We start from the raw sequence: 16,308 nt of genomic DNA on the forward strand, positions 1-16,308 counted from the left end.
TAGGTCACCTGTCGTCCAAGGTGAACAACTTGAGCATAACCACGATGAATTAGAGGGTGTGCTTAATCTGTTCATCCCTCCACCACACTGAGACTCGACCTGTGTTCTGTGTGTTTGTTTCTCTGTGTTGTTGAGTGTGTTAGAGGTTTGCACAGGACCTTCTTTCTTTTTTTTAACCTCCCCAGCAGGTTGGTTACATGTGTAAATAAAACCCTGTATTTGGATAAAATAGTTTTTTTATTTATTTATTTACTTGTACAGATTTGAACTCTTTGATTTAAAAAAAAAAAACATAAAGAGATAATATTTTTCAGATATCCATCCCCTTTATACTTTGTGTGGTTTATCAGGGGAAAAAAAGTTACATAAGGTTATTCTTCAGAGCGGGAGAGACACTGTTGATGTTACAGATTGGATGGGATGGCAGATGGTAGTTTCTAATGTAACAGCCATGTGACTATTCTAAAATGAGAGAAATGAGTGGGAAAGAGAGAAAGTATTAACTTTTGTGAGGGATATGGTGAAGTCATAGGCTTTTATGTCTGTAACAGTAAGAATAATCCTTTTCATCCCTTACTGGTAATGTAAGGGTGTCAATATGTTCTGCACACGCAGCCCATTGTGTTGCTATACATCCTCTGCAGCCCTCTACAGTGAATGTGTGTCTTTACTACTTTTGTCTATTCTGTTCATTCACTCGTCTCTTCTTTGTGTTGCACTTTGTGTTCGTGCTTTTGCTGTTGCCGTTTTGTTGTGATTGTCGTCTGGTGCAAGTGTGCTGGTGCCGCACACTGGCATGAAAGATGCATGCTCACACATGCTCAGAAACCAAATGCAAGCTTTTAGCTTATTGAATAGGATCTGTGTGTGTGTGTGTGTGTGAGAGAGAGTGAGCTGGAGGTTTGTAATGTTTTGCCCTCAGGCCGAGGCAAAGAGGATTAAGTGTGTGTATCTGTGCGAGTGTGTGTATGTGTCACTGGCCTGATGTGGCCCCAAATATTGAGTGGGTGGACTTTAGGGATTATAAGAAACATCAGGGTGAGCAGATGTTGAGCAGACATAGATACTTGTGTGACCTTAAACTCAGGTAAGTGGCATTTAGGAGGAAGAGATTTTCAGTGTGAGTCTAACTGTCTTCCTCTCCCACCACCCCTCCTCTCCCCTCTTTTTATGCCTCTTGTCCTCCTTTCTTGTGTTTCACCTCCCACACCTCACTTTGTTAATCTTTTTCTTGTTTTCTTTCCCTTTCCATGCCATCCTCCCTCTTTCATGCTCTCTTTGTTTCTTGCTTTTTCTCTTGTCCCATCCCTGTCGCCCTGAATTCTTCTCTGTTGCTTCTCTGTTCTTCTCTGCCTCATTGTCTGTCACACCTTCCAACCCCTGATTCCTCCAATCTTTTCTCACCTCCTCCTTCTTCTCCACATCCACCCCTCTGCTCTTTTACACCCTCCTCTTTATCACTTTTTCTTAACCATCCCTCCTTCCATTTTCCTCCTTTCTCTCTTCCTATTCTCCTCCACAGTGCTCCACCTCAGCGGGCGCCCGGTGCCTCCCCGTCTGCCCACAACATCAGCAGCGCTGCCGTGTCAGATCGTACCAACTTCTCCAGAGGGGTGGGCATCCGCAGCACGTTCCACGCCGGCCAGCAGCGAGGTGCCCGGGACCAGCAAGGCTCTGCCTATCCTGGCGGCCCTGTCTCCCCATCACTGTCACATGGCAACAGCCAGGCCCGGAGGACACACGGGGCCACAGGGATTTTCAGCAAGTTCACATCCAAGTTTGTACGCAGGTGAGTGGCCGAAAAGGAGAGGAGGAGGAGGAGCATGGGAAAAAAATGGGAAGGGTGAATAGTTCAGATGAGACTCTGTGGTTACAGTGTGAGAGCAGAGTGGGGAAGTAGTGAAACAGGAGGGGATATGGGGCAGAAAAAGAAAGCTTGTAGTTTTATAAATGCAGTGCAGTTGTGGTAGCAACTGTTCTATTTATTACCCAATACTCTGTAGCTTAAGTACAGTTTCAAGTTTTTTCTGAATGTTGAGGTTTGAGCTCGAAGCAGAAAATGACTAGGTTTACATTACAAGTCATTTCATGTGCTCATTTCCTCTCAGGAATGTTATACTGTATGTCCATGTCATCACTGGTTTTCAGGATATTTCTTTAAAGGGGCTGATCTCATCCTCATCCCTATCACTAAACTCGTGCCGATCTGTAGCTCTGCTGAGAGTAGAAAGGGAGAGGAAGGGACCAGCTGTGTCTTCTCTATAATTTTGTTTGGAGCTGTGGTGACTGAGGAGTAATTTTGGTTTTTGGTTCTACGTCTGGCCCAGTTTTCATCTCACTCCTCTAGCGCAGGTTGCAGCAGTTAAACTGCTCTCACAGCTTCTAATGAGAGCTGAAGCTGTTTATTTATGTTTTTTTTTTTTGTAATTTTCTCTGGAAGTGAGGTCGGTCCTGTAGCAGTGATCCTCCTCTTTGTGTAAATACAGCGAAGTGAGAGTGAACATTGTGGCTATAAAAGCAGAAGGGAAAGGCCAAGTCCTATGACAACTAGACGGATTTGAACTTATTTTGGCTTTTGACACATAAATATTGGCCTCACTTCCACTTTATGTTGCCAAAGCAGTAACATTAGTGTTTATGAATGGAGCTTGGATAATGCTGGAGAGAAATTCCAGGTAGTGCTACCATTGGAAAATGAGCACTTCAGTGATTAAAAGTCAAAGCTATAGCTATGAAACATCTACAAAATGAAACAGTGTATTGGTCAGTGTGTCAGTACTTTATGACTTCTCCACTCTGTGGCACTCAGCCATGTTTATAGATACAGGAAGTATAAATAAAATGACCACAATGACACAGTGGGTTCAAAAGTCTGAGACCACATTCCCATGAATGTGAAAGCGGTGTCAGACCTTTGGATCCCACCATGGTTAGACATTTTAAATAAGGTTAAATAATAAACAGCAGCTGGGCTCTTCAGATTGTAGCAAACATCACTCAGAACAAGAGCAAATGGCACTTTTAGCTGCAGATTAATACCCACTCAGCGCTTTAGTGAGTATTTACGGCAGCAGGATGTTGTGTGTCGGGCTGACTCAAAATAAATTGCAGTGCCCTTATTCATGGTAATAAAAGGAACATGTCGCCCGGAGCAACTGTGTGGCTCACTGATGTGTCTGTAATAGTCTTTGGACAACAGTGGAGTCTGTGACAGAGTGAGATGTTGTTTTTGGTCTTTTCATTTAGTTTTTGTCATTTATCACCTGCCTCATTAGTGCACTACCACTCTTAATACAGATAGCCAAGTGAAAAATAGATTCTTAGAAATGAAAATCAATTATGTCAGACAACGAAGTCAGTTCACAGCCAGGTACTTATCACCATAAATTATTGATTATTTAGCAAATAATTGCCAGCGTTTGACCAAAATCACATGTGAAAGGTGATAAAGTCCGGTCATGGTCAGAATGAGAGAGTGTAGAGGAGGTGAGCAGCAGAGCAGGGTTATTATTACCAGAGACCGGTCAGACTGACAGGTGTGGAGGAGAGGGGGGGGACAGGAAGTGAAGGTGTGAAGGTGCCAGGAACAGGCAGCTGTGATGAAGGGAGGTCCAGGTGAACAGTGACAGGATGAGAAGAGAGAGAAGCAGGTAGAGTCCAGATTCACCTCAGCACCCGCTGACCGTGTGTGTGTGTGTGTGTGTGTGTGTGTGTGTGTGTGTGTGTGTGTGTGTGTGTGTGTGTGTGTGTGTGTGTGTGTGGGAGCGCAGATTTATTAGAGGTAATTTAGTTCCATTAAACACGACAGGAGTTCAGAATGATCAAGTGTCTGATGTGTGGGTGTTGGTGTACTCTATGTGTGTGTGTGTGTGTAGGAGGCGGAGGTACAGGCACAGCCACTCTCCAGGCCTCCCACTCAGAGATACTGTAGCTCTGTGGCGGCAGTATCCATGGTTACACCGGAGATATCACTTTTCCCTCAACTATAAATACCGCTAGTGGGGACACCTTGACACATGCATGCGCAAGTGCCGGCATACACACACACACACACACTCTCTCTACTGGGCTTACTGGTAGGAAGTAGAGGTGGTGGAGACAGAGAGATTGTGTTGCACTAGTACAGTTTGACACGCGCACACACACACACACACACACACACACGCTATAGCTGTGTGTTTTATTAGCAGATCATATAACCTCACCACAGCACTTTTTCACTTGGTCTGGAGAGTGATGTTTCTCTGTCCTTCAAATACATTGGCGTGCGTGTGTGTGTGTGTGTGTGTGTGTGTGTGTGTGTGTGTCAATTTAAGTTCCACTGTGTTACAGTATGTTTTAAGTGTGTTAAAGTTGAAGTTGTTTAACCTGCACTTTCTCATTTGAAATGTCTTTGTGTTTGTATGAGAGGTGGCTTTCTGTCTCTCTCAGCTCACCAACACTTCTTTCCAGGAGCCAGGACGCTCCGTGCCGAGGAGCGCTTCATTTCATGAGGGGAGGGAGGGGAGGGAGGGGAGGGGTTGGAGAGGGGAGGAGGGGGGTGACTGTTCAGAAGGGGTCTCCTAATGGGATTTCCCCACAGAGCCCATTAAATCCCCCGAAGGTGCTCTGGTGTGCATTTAATAATGTTCACACATTGACACCAGTTAATCCGCACATTTGAACACACACACTGAACGCTGATGCCACTGACACTCTTTTTTGTGTTTTTATTTTCTCTTTTTTTTTTCTTTTTTTGAATGTTGCTTTGTGCTTCCTGGTTCGACCCCAGCGTGAGCCTGGTTGATGTTGGACTTGTGTGTGAAGTGTGCTTCTCAGAGGGCAGCTTGTCTTTTACAGGAAACTCATCAATATACACGTTTTATACATTATACGTTTTTTTCTCTTTCTTTCTTTATCCCTCTTTTGTTTTTGTAGAAATCTCTCGTTCAGGTTTCCGAGAAGGTAGGCAACACCCCCAACGTTAAATATAACCCCTTGATATATATACGTATATTCTCTTCTTCATATATATTTTACATATATATATATTTATATATATTCCTCCCCTTTTGGTGTTTTGTGCAGCTTTTTGTTGAAATCTTCCTTTTGTGCCTTGAGCCTTATCTTTTCTCCTCCTTTTTTTTCTGTGGTTGGCCCTTTTTTGAGCCTTCTGGTTTTGAGTGCCGTGTTTTGGCCCACTTATATTTTTATTTATTTATTTTTAATTTTTTTTTACTAACCCCGCCCCTCACCCACTCACGCATTTAACACACTCACTTCATCATCACGCGGCACAATAACACCTCAACCATCCTTCTCTTCGTCCCTCCATCGTCCCACCTCTTCCTCACCCCCTCACCCCATCTTCCATTAATTTCCCAGGTAGTGTGTGTGTAAGTTCGCATCCTGACTGTAGCGTCCCAGATTTAGCTGGAGTTGTAATGGTGCAATAGATCAAACTCCTCCCTCCCCTGCTCATAACCCTCTCCTTGTCTTAGCTCCACATGCAGGTTATGTCCTGAAAGAACTTTGTTTCTAAATCCTGAACAGCGCTGATGTAACGGTACATCAACCTAACTCTACCTTCACTTAACATGAGAGCTAGAGGGAGCACAGGCATTAGAGAGAAGCCTGTTTATGATCAGGTGTTTTCATCTCAGCCCAGTTATGTAACATCGCCCCGGGTTGTTTAATGCTGCTAACCATCATTCCTGCTAACGCCACAAACCCATCTCACCTTCATCAGTCAGGCCACTAGAACTGAAATTTCCTGAGTCGTCGGCAGCACAGAAGTTGTATTTTTAGTTTTTTCTCTCCCGTGAAAGTGCGTGTAGATGAGACGGGGAGGGCGGTGTACTTTGTGAGAAGACGTCCCTGGCTGTAGTTGTTAGCTGTGGATGGAGGTAGAGAGGAGGAGAGGACCCAGGAGGGACGGGGCTGCAGTGTTTCTCAGGCTGCACTCTTTTCTGGAGGCTGCACTCTTCCTTTCTTTCATCGCTGTGTTCTCACTCTGGCACTGGCTCTAACAGCAGCAGCAACAGAACTGGATGGCTTTGACCTACTCTGGCTGGAAAAGACCTTTTATGCTGTGGACGCACACACACACACACACACACACACACACAGAGAGGACACATCATGCAGATATGTGTATTTGCACTGACTCAACCCAGACATTTACATAAACACACAGTCTCCCTCTCATGCACATATTTGCACTATAGACAGATGCTAAACACATGTTGACACGTTTTTCATCTATATATGTAAACGCTGATCACACATCTCACACCCACATCTGTGACACACACATACACACTCGGTTTTGGAGTGTGTTGGCTGCTTTTTACCAGCAGGTAGAGCAGTTTCCTGTAACGTGGACCATTGTTCCACCTGGTGGAGAGAAGTTGTATTACTACTGAAATTTCACAGGATTCTGATAGTTTTCAGTTTTTCCATCTTAGTAGACATTTGATGATTTTTACTCATCATTAATATTGAGATGAGTAATATGAGTACACAGTGAACAGGTTGTTATAGCTCCAAGTAAAAGAGTAGAATCTGTAGTGCCCCATTAAACATGGACTGTGCATCTGAGGTATAATAACCATCTTCTCAGTCCTTAGTGTTCCCCTGACGACACAGTGCCCTCTACTGGAGCCATTCTGCATCCCTTCATGTTTAACTTGATCACAACCAGACATGCAAAATGGCACAAAAGGCATTGTTCATCAGTTTACCTGTACATCTTATTATCATTTAAGAAAGCCTTGTTGCAACTTATTTCTACTCCTCCCACTTGTCATTTTCCATGTGCTCGATTTTTAACCATGTTTCTGTTGCAGGAGGTATTTTACATGATGTTTTTGGTTATTATTTTGGATATGGGGCAAAACAGGAATGATCCCTTTTTTTTCCTCAGCAGAATGAATTTAAGAACCATAAATTGTCAAATGTGTCTTGTGCGTCACTGTTCATCCACCATCTGCATGTGTTTTGTTTTGTTGTCTGTCTTTGTGTTTCTGTGTTGTCGTTGTTTGCTCTTCTCCCTTTTCCCCCAGTTTGTCTTTGTTTCGTCAACTATGTGTGTTTGTGTGGAAGAGAATATTTGTGTTTGTTACATCTGTGTTATAGTAGTTACAGTAATGTTAAAAGTGTGTATGTGTGTGTGTGTTAAACAGCCTGTGTGGAGGTCCAGTGTTACTAATAAAGGTTTGAATAGCCACAGGACCCACCCTCATCATGCCGACCATTCTGTTCCAATCCATCCCATCATGGCCCATTTTCCTTTCTGTTGGGAAACATCCCATTCCATTCCAAGCCATTCCATTCCGATCATTTCCAGCCTGTTGGAAATACATGAATTCTCCTCTGATACGACTCGGTTCAGTTGGAGCCGTCTGGTTCTGTTTGATTTGGACCAGTTCATCTTTTTAACCTGGTTCCACTGACCGTCATCCGTCTCTGGTCCAAACAACTGCACCGGCTCTTTGTACGTTCAGAGTTAGCTTAGCTTAGCTTGGTGGAAACTGATCAGTTCTCATCAATCAGAAAATATTGACCCATACAGAGACGTGCAAATGCAGACTAAGTTGTTGCAAATATGTGACCTGTTTGTTATTGCTATAAAGCTAACATTAGCATCAACAGCTAGGAGTCTCACTGCATGAATAACTCGGCCTCTGAAAGCTACACATGTTTCCTAGCAACAATTTACACATGACAGTTACAGATAGGTAAGACCTCCATATGTTTTAATGATTAGTGAGTGACTCATTTGGAAATTGCTACATTTCAAAGCAGCTGAAGGAGTTAGACATTCGGTTTGGACGTACAAACGGCCGGTCCAGCTCCGTCCTGGTCTTCACTCATCCTCTCTCATCAAACATCAACACTCATGTTGTTGTGTGCTTGGTGGTGGAGCAGCAGGAAAGTGGCTGCACACGGCGGATTGGCACGGGGACCTTAAGCAGCTGCCGTAGCAATGCATTGTGGGCGTTCTCAGGTGGCTCTGGGCTTAGATCGGAGCAGCTGGAGTGGAATCAAATATTTGGCGTGGAGGCTTGAAGTGGTTGGATTGGAACGTGCAGTCGGGCATGGCGAGCGGCGGGACTGTGTTCAGCCAGCTGATTTACTATCTGTTCAACAGTGCAGATGTTGCCCTAAAAAAGAAAAAAAAAAAAAAGACTAAACTTTTGTTGATTTTTCTCGAGGAGTCCGTATGAGGGAGAGGGTCGGGATGAGGGGAGCAGGTGAGATACAGAACTGCCCCAAAAACCAAAAATCCCCCACAAACCCCCCCGGTCCTACCAAAACCGCCTGCCAATCAGTAGACTGGGCCAATCAGTAGATGATCTCTGAGCTTGTTGTGAATGGCTGGGAGAGGGAGGGGGCGGAGCTGGGATGCATAATTGGTTGGTGATGGTGATAATGGATTAACCAATCGGGGGACGGGAGATTAGCAGTGAATGGTAGCATCCCGGAAAGTTAGCCATGGTGTGGAGGTTGACCTGCATGGTGGTGGCGCGTGTGCGTGCGTGTGTGTGTGTGAGGGGAAATCAGACTCCAAGTACCCAAATGTGTGTTTGTGTGCAGGCGCACATGAAACTCTGATAAACACACACTCAGATTTGAACTCGCGCACATCTCTGATGTGAGCCATGTGCTCACACAAACACACACGGGTACTTACAAAATTTTTGCTTTTTGTCTTCATCCAATTCCACGACCTCATCATCTCTCTCCCTCCTCCTCTCAATCCTTCCTCTCCTCCTCCCCCTCTGTTCTCTTCACTTTTTAAAATGATTCTCACACGTTTCCTCTTTGTCTCTTTGCTCATCTTCCCTCTCTCCTTTTTTCCTCCTCCACCCTCTCCTCTCCTTCTCTTTTTCTCTTCCTACCCTTCTCTCTTGTCTCCTTTTAATCCATCCTCCTCCCTCCTTCTCTCTGTCTCTCCTTCTCCTCCACCCGTCCATCCCTTCACTCAGGTCCATGCTGAGCAGCACAGTGGACAAGTCAGAAAAGACGTCTGGCGGAGTTCTCTCCTCCTCTTCCAACAACGATGAGAACAACTCGTCACCAGGCTCCGGTAACACTGGTAGGTTGAGTCAAGACGTTCACATTTACCCCCAGAAAGTAACTGAGTTAGTAACTGAATTACTACATTATAAAAGTAACTATTGCAGCTACATGTAAAACAACTTGGTCTCGCCCAACCTAACCTCCCGTTTATCTGGAACTAACCAACTCACTCAGTATCCCTCCGCACAGACGGTTGCGTTGCGGAGCCTGCCTGTGTGGAGGGATACTGAGTGAGTTGGTTAGTTCCAGATAAACAACTTTTTTTCCCACTAGTTGATGGACTGACAGAAATGTGTATATAGTATACAACAGTCAAGTAACGGCACATTTAATTGTGTTATGGTAACGACGATATAACGGGGGAAACAGTAACTTTTTGGATTACTTGTTACTGAAAAAAGTAACACTGTTATTCTCATCACTGGTTAAATGGATAGTTCAACATTTTGGCAAAACCATGAAAACAGAACGTTATGAGACAGAGTTGTTTTCGAGGCAAATACAGAGACTGCTTGCTGAAAAACTGCCCTCAACTGGAACGCGCATCAGCAGTTTTGCGTAAATTTACCTCGAAAATGTTCGTAACGTTCCGTTATTATCTCATAGCGTGGTGAATGTGCAGGTCACATCTTGTCCACGAGAGTTTGTTGGATTGTGTATTTGATGAGTTTGATGAGGGAAACCAAGAAATCCCATGAGCCTCCGTAGCGTAGCTCTGAGCAGCTCACGGCTCTGCTCCGCCGTTCTAAAATTAGCTTGCACCGACAATTAAAGGTACCAAACCTACTTCTAAAACTATAGGGATTATGGCAATGGGCCAATATGCCAAAATGTTGAACTATCCCTTTAACACTCACCTGACTTCACTTTGCCGCAGTTTCTCTAATGTCTCCTCTTCTCCTCCAGGTGGCACCGGCACTCCTCCGGCCATCGCCAGCCAGAAGGACTCGGCCAAGCCGCGCTCGCTGCGCTTCACCTGGTCCATGAAGACCACGTCGTCCATGGAGCCCACGGAGATGATGCGCGAGATCCGCAAGGTGCTCGACTCCAACAGCTGCGAGTACGAGCTGCGCGAGCGCTACATGCTGCTGTGCGTCTCGGGCAACCCGGCGCGCGACGACTTCGTCCAGTGGGAGATGGAGGTGTGCAAGCTGCCGCGGCTCTCCCTCAACGGCGTGCGCTTCAAGCGGATCTCGGGCACGTCCATCGCCTTCAAGAACATTGCCTCAAAAATCGCCAACGAGCTCAAACTGTGAGCGCGCAGGAGCAGTGAGGAGAGATGAGATTAACGGGAGGAGGAGGAGGAGGTGGGAGGTTGAAGGGGGGAGGATAGCGAGGATGAAGGTGATGCTGTAGGTGGGGTGGGGGCGCTGCGGAGGTCAGGAGCTAAGCTAAAGGGTGGGATCACTTTAAGAATAACAGGATGTGACGTGGACGGAGGTCTGACGTAGGGCTACCGCTTCTCTGAGACTAGAAAAACTTTATTTTCTAGTTTGGTTCCTTCAGTTGTCGAGGCCCCCGCGAGTAGAAACTCACAGACCGAGCTTTTCTTTCTCTCCCCCCGCCGGGGGTTCTCGTTCTTTTTTTTTTCTTTTTTTTTTTCTGTCACGTTCTACTTAGACGTTCCACTCTTCTGCATGTCCGATCTGCTCTTCTCTGTTTTTTAGGAGTCACACTTTGATCACTTTGACCACTCCTGTCACTTCTTCCTGCTATTTATTCCGTTTTCTCTGCACGGTTCTGCTGCCAGGTCTTTATTTGGGGGGAAGGGAGGGAGGGAGGGTGGGGTGGGGGACACCAGGGGGGTGAAAACAGGGGGGCTGGATGGAGGATGAAAGAAAGCAGAGGAATGCTGAAAAGAGAAAAAAAAAGAAACTTTTAACTTTCTCTGAAGCGTCGACAGAAAGTTTGGAGCCGTTTTCTGCTGGAAAACTCTGAGGAGTTTAGTTTGATTTGTTCTGATTGTTCCTCCGAAACTGAACGGACTCCAACTGAGCCAGGACTTTGGCTGCTGAAGCCCACTACCACACACACACACACACACAACAACAACAACACACACACTCCCCTGCACATGTATCGTGGATGGACGAACTCTGCTGTCTTTGGTTAAAGGACCCTCTCCACCCTCCACCTGCCCCCCCCCCCCCATCACCCCTCCCACCCTGAGATGAACTTTTGATCCATCCCTCCACCCCCCCCTTCCCCTCACATGCACACACACCTGTACACACACACACATTCACACCCACACTCTGCACCTCCCTCTCTTCCTCTCCTTTCAGACTGAACTCAGCACAAACACATCCATCCCTTCACCTCGTCACTCCCTGTTTCTCCCTCACTTTTCATTTCTTCTCGCGCCATCGAGTCGGAGGAGGAGGCCAGTCAAGACTTGATGTCACCATCGGTCGTACGGGCTGTAACTTTAAGTCTGTACTTGTTTTTTTTTTTTATTTAGTTTCTTCTTATTTTATGGCTTTTAAAAAGAGTTGTGCACTGGAAAAGAGGGGCATATTGGAACGTGTGGAGGAAAGGACAGTTCCTGGACGGAGTCGCTGATGGATTTCATGTTGCCTTTCTTTGAAGAATTAAATCTGGGGTTTGTTTCTGTTGCGTACGTCAGCACATAAATGCTCCAATGATGATGAATTAATTTGTTTTTTTGTTATTAAAATGTTGGTATCACTTTGGTTGGCTTCACGCCTTCATATCCAGATGTCAACCCTGAACCGACGTATTTCTTTTATTTTTCTTTCTTTCTTTCTTTTTTTTTCCTCCTTTTATTTTGTTTCCCTCCGTCATCACGCTCTCTGCTACACATGTTCCCAAAGAGCAAACACACAACAACAAAGGTGTCATTGGAGTATGTAACAAACAGTACGTGTGTGTGTGTGAATTAATTATAAAAAGATCACTGGAAAAAGAAAAAAAAAAAAAAAAGAAAACAAAAAAAAAGAGAAAAAGAATCGACGACGAATGGTGAATTATTTTCTTCTGCTAGTTTTGATTTGATAATATATTTTTGTGTCGTTGAAAATTTTGGGTTTGTACAGATTAGGATTTCTTTGGGAGGGAGGGGGAGGGGGTGTGAGGGCTCATGTTGGATCATATCATTGCTGCCTTTTCAGTGTAGTGCACCTTTAACACACACACACGCACATGCACACATTTAACATCCCAACACAGCTCGTAGTGTATCGGATTAAACACAACCCCCCCAAAGTTCTGCAGGAGTTGTGATGTATTTAAGGCCGAGGAGGAGGAGGAGGAGGATGAAGGTGGTGGTGACGACTACTGCTCTTTTGTTTTTTTGCCCATTCTGTCTCTTTTCATTTTGACTAGATTTTGTAAAGGCCTTGTGGGTCCGGAGCGGTTTGAAGCAGAGACAGACAGCAGGAAAGACTTCTCTGTCAGAACATTTGAGTTTGTTTCATATCAGCACATGTTCACGTTCACGTTCAGTTCAAAACCACAAACCAGAAGAAGTCGCTTCCTTTTCTCTCTCTCTCTCTCTGTGCGTTTGATCCTCCAGTTTGTTGAAACAGAAGTTTGTGTTTGGGTTAGAGAAGGAGGTGAGACTGAGTCCCGTCAGCTGGTTGTACCTAACTTAACACTTTTCTTTCTTTCTTTCACAATGACACACTGTCGGGTTTTTTTTTTTTTCTTTCAGTTTTTAATACGTCAGATTTTTCTTTAAAAAGTTGATCATTGTATTAAGGTGCTGGGTATTGGATTCTAATTATTATTCTGGCTGTTGCTGTTATATTATCTCTTTCAGGGTTGATTTTATTTTACATTATTTTGTTTTACATTGCTGTAATTTACATTGATTTTAAATGTGTTTTGAGCAAACTGTAACTGTAGTGGTGGGTTTTTGGGGTTGGGAGGGGTGATCAACTCCTGAAAATGTATTATTTGTTTGTTTGTTTTTTTTGTGCAAAGACAAAATGATGAAAAATTACAATGATAGTAATAAAAACAATGATATAATGATAGTGTGACTCTGAGATCCGTTATATGAGAGGGAAGAGGTTTTCCATGTAAGGGCCGTTGAGTGGCTGCTGCAGCTCTCGGTCCGATCCCTTGGTCTTCAACCTGGGTGAACTCACTCATGTTGACGTCGTCGTAGCTCAGCAAACTGATTCCCCCAGAAACAGGAAAAGAGCTGCAGCTCAACCGCCTTCAAAATAAGAGTTTAGTGATTTTTTTTTTTTACATGGTTCAGGTTTTTTATAATCAATTCTGATTTCAAGGTTCAAAGTGAACTGGAAACAGCAGGTGACTGAACAAACCAACACCAGCTCTGGAGATTTCAGTCATGTTGCATGATCTTCATCACTAGATCCATTTTGCTTTGTCAGATGTTTTGCAGATTATCCATTATTGTCTTTCTCAGCGTTAAAACCATGTGATATGACAGAAAGCTCCAGAACAGCTGCTAAATTGTTCTTGAGTTGATTTTTTTTTTCATCCAGTCCTATCAGCCTGTCTGAGTCACATGGGCAAAGGTTGTGTTTTAGGTTCAGTCCACACTGAAGGTGAAATCTTTCACATTTTGCATCTGCTGGTGCCTCAGGTCGACACAAGGGGGCGCTGTGAGAGGAGATGCGTTCACTGACCTGTGCAGAAAGGGAAGGAAAACTACCTCCAGGTGTGTAAGAAGTCTGTTGGCCTGATTGTTGGACGGACTGCTGTTTGTGTGTTTTTACGGTTTCAGATACTCTCACTCCTCAGGGATCCCTGTGCAGTGTGTGTGTGTAGGATGTTACAGTCTGTAGACAGTGTGACTCAACACCCATGGACTGTGGCTGTGTAAACATGTGACAGGCTCCTCCTGACCCAGCAGGTAAGACTCTACAAACCTCTGGCCCCTCATAGGGTAATATTCTGTTGCTTTCACTTGCCTGAGTGTGTAGTCAACACATTATTTGAGGTTTAGGACAAATGATGAGATAAAAGAAGCTGTTTGATGTCACCTCTGACTGATCGATCATCAAGAAAATAATCATCACTTTCAGAATAAAAGACCAACTTCTGCCTTCCAAGAAGGAAGGAAGGATTGATGGAGGGAGGGAACAGATTGGGTCAAAAAGGAATGAAGAAGGGAGGGAGGGAAAAAGGATTGTGGAAAAAAGGAAGGACAAAAAAAATGGAGGGAGGAAATAGATTTGTTCGAGGAAGGAAGAAGGGAAAAGTAGGGAAAGAAAGATGGAGAGTCAATTGGATCAAAAGAGGAACTAGGAAGAAGAAGGAAGGGAAAAGGATTGTGTAAAGAAGGAAGGGAGAAAGAAAGGAAGGAAGGATGGAGGAAGGAAGGAACAAGTTGGGTCAAAAGAAAGACAACAGGAGGGTTAAGTAGATGCACTAAAGTAAAATAATGACGTTCTTAAAGCCTCTGGCACAGCAGCTTATAAGAAAAGACCTCAGACTTTGTTTTGTCTTTTCTTCTCCGTCCACAGTGTGTGTGTGTGTGTGTGTGTGTGTGTGTGTGTGTGTGTGTGTGTGTGTGTGTGTGTGTGTGTGTGTTTCTAGGAGGTGAACGAGCTGAGTCCCTCTCCGGTGCTCAGGTACGGTCCCAGCCCTGCTCAGGAATGTGGGAGCTGCAGGTGGGCCGACCTGTTGGGAGTCAACAGATGGTGTTTTGACAGGATTTGGCATTTTTGGGAACAGATGATGTGCATGTGAACCTCCTGCAATCAATTCGCACACGTTACACACACACACACACAAACAGGTGTAAATTAGGTCAATATCACAGAACTCGTGTTTTTCTTTGATTAAAAAAAGTCAGAAATCATCAGATCAAATCAAGACTCTGGACTTGAGGACGGTTGTCATGGTGCATGAGGAGGAAGAACCGACGCTGCTTATTTGGTCATTTCTTTATTCTAGAAAAAAAACATCCGTCAAACACAAACAGTTGAGTTTCCACAATGTAAACAACTTCTCACATACAGTACACACAGACAGCTCTGGAAACCAGGGAAACAAGTCCAAGCAAAGTGAGAAGGCAACGTTAAAGCCGGTGTGTAGCGACGGGCTGCTTCCACCCCCCCACCCCCCCTCAGTGCTGCGTTCAAGTCCACGCTGAAGGCCTCCGCTAACACAAGCAGCTGATGTTGAGGTTGTGAAATATAAAGGCCGGTACATAACATGACTCAGACGGACGTCACACAGGAAACTGGAGGATGAGTGGAGGCAAGATTCAGCACGACACCAACGGGTTAGGTGTAAAAAAAAAAAAAAAAAAAAAAGTACCACAGGAATAAAGTGTTAAGTCTACATTTGATCGTGGAGTTGGAGGCAGAGAGCTGACGGCGGGACAGGGGAGGAGGACGCAGCGTCTCCTCACAGTTCGTGGTCTGAATCCATCGACTGGTTCGTGTTACAGCAGAAACGTCTTCCCGACGCCCTTTGACCTCTCAGGCCTCGGCCCTCTGTGCCCGGGACGGGACAGGACTTTGGACTACCACAGAGAAAGCTGCCTTCACTGGACTCAGAAGGCGTCATCACGTCTTTAAAACTCCAAACACCGACGCTGCACCAGGAGTTGGACATCCTCCGTCCTCCTGAGAGACACTTTCACTCTGACACACGTCTGTGTTACATGAAGCAGCAGCAGCACAAACACTGGAAACACTTGAGCTGCGTCGCTCCAGAGGACATGAATCCTCCAGCAGCAACAAACCAACATGTTGGACTTGATCTGTTTAATCCTTTAAACCAAAGTGTCTAAACCACTAACAGTCGTTCAGAGTTGATCAGGTGCTTGGCTCTGTCTTGGTTGGGACGAGTCGCCTGGAAACCAGCAAAGACTCGTAGAAGAGAAGTAGAAATGGTAGGAAAAAAAAAAACTAAACAAGGAAACAAAAGCAGTGTTACAGCAGCCTCAGAGGTGTTGTCAGGCAGACTTCAGTGCTGAGCCGTTAGCTGCTGCTGCTGCTGCTGCTGCTGCTGCTGCTGCTTCATAACGACTCTGTATCTCGTCGGCTCTCAGCAGGAAGGTGATGTCCCTCTGGTGTCGGACGAACAGGAAGTGGACGTGGAAAAGCAACGCGAGACAATGTGCTTTTAAAGCAAGAACAGACTTTGGCAGAGGAACAGTTCCTTTTCTTTCTTTTTTTTTTTTCAGTGTACACAGATCTGCAGGTCGGAGAGTCGCCTCACCGGGGGCTGACATGTGGTTTGGGGGGGGGGGGGGGGGGGGGGGGGGTCGGTGGCAAAGCGCGGCGCTGAGCCAGT

General features: G+C 45.1%; 1 protein-coding gene across 12 annotated transcripts in view; it reads left to right on the forward strand.

Moving 5' to 3' along the window:
• mark2b (MAP/microtubule affinity-regulating kinase 2b) overlaps window positions 1-12,032 on the forward strand; it is a 50,670-nt gene extending 38,638 nt beyond the window's left edge. For 9 of the 12 annotated variants that reach the window (XM_083992905.1, XM_083992906.1, XM_083992914.1 and 6 more), the window contains 5 exons: window positions 1,523-1,789; window positions 4,918-4,944; window positions 8,199-8,234; window positions 8,970-9,079; window positions 9,970-12,032. In XM_083992905.1, the coding sequence (XP_083849031.1) occupies window positions 1,523-1,789; window positions 4,918-4,944; window positions 8,199-8,234; window positions 8,970-9,079; window positions 9,970-10,319 (790 nt within the window). In that variant the 3' untranslated portion in view covers window positions 10,320-12,032. Of the gene's footprint in view, window positions 1-1,522; window positions 1,790-4,917; window positions 4,945-8,195; window positions 8,235-8,969; window positions 9,080-9,969 lie in introns of all 12 variants that reach the window. The other 3 variants (XM_083992910.1, XM_083992911.1, XM_083992915.1) reach the window with 3 other exon arrangements.
• Window positions 12,033-16,308: the final 4,276 nt, after the last annotated feature.

The sequence above is a fragment of the Trachurus trachurus genome (assembly GCF_905171665.1).
Source record: "Trachurus trachurus genome assembly, chromosome: 18".
NCBI lineage: Eukaryota > Metazoa > Chordata > Actinopteri > Carangiformes > Carangidae > Trachurus > Trachurus trachurus.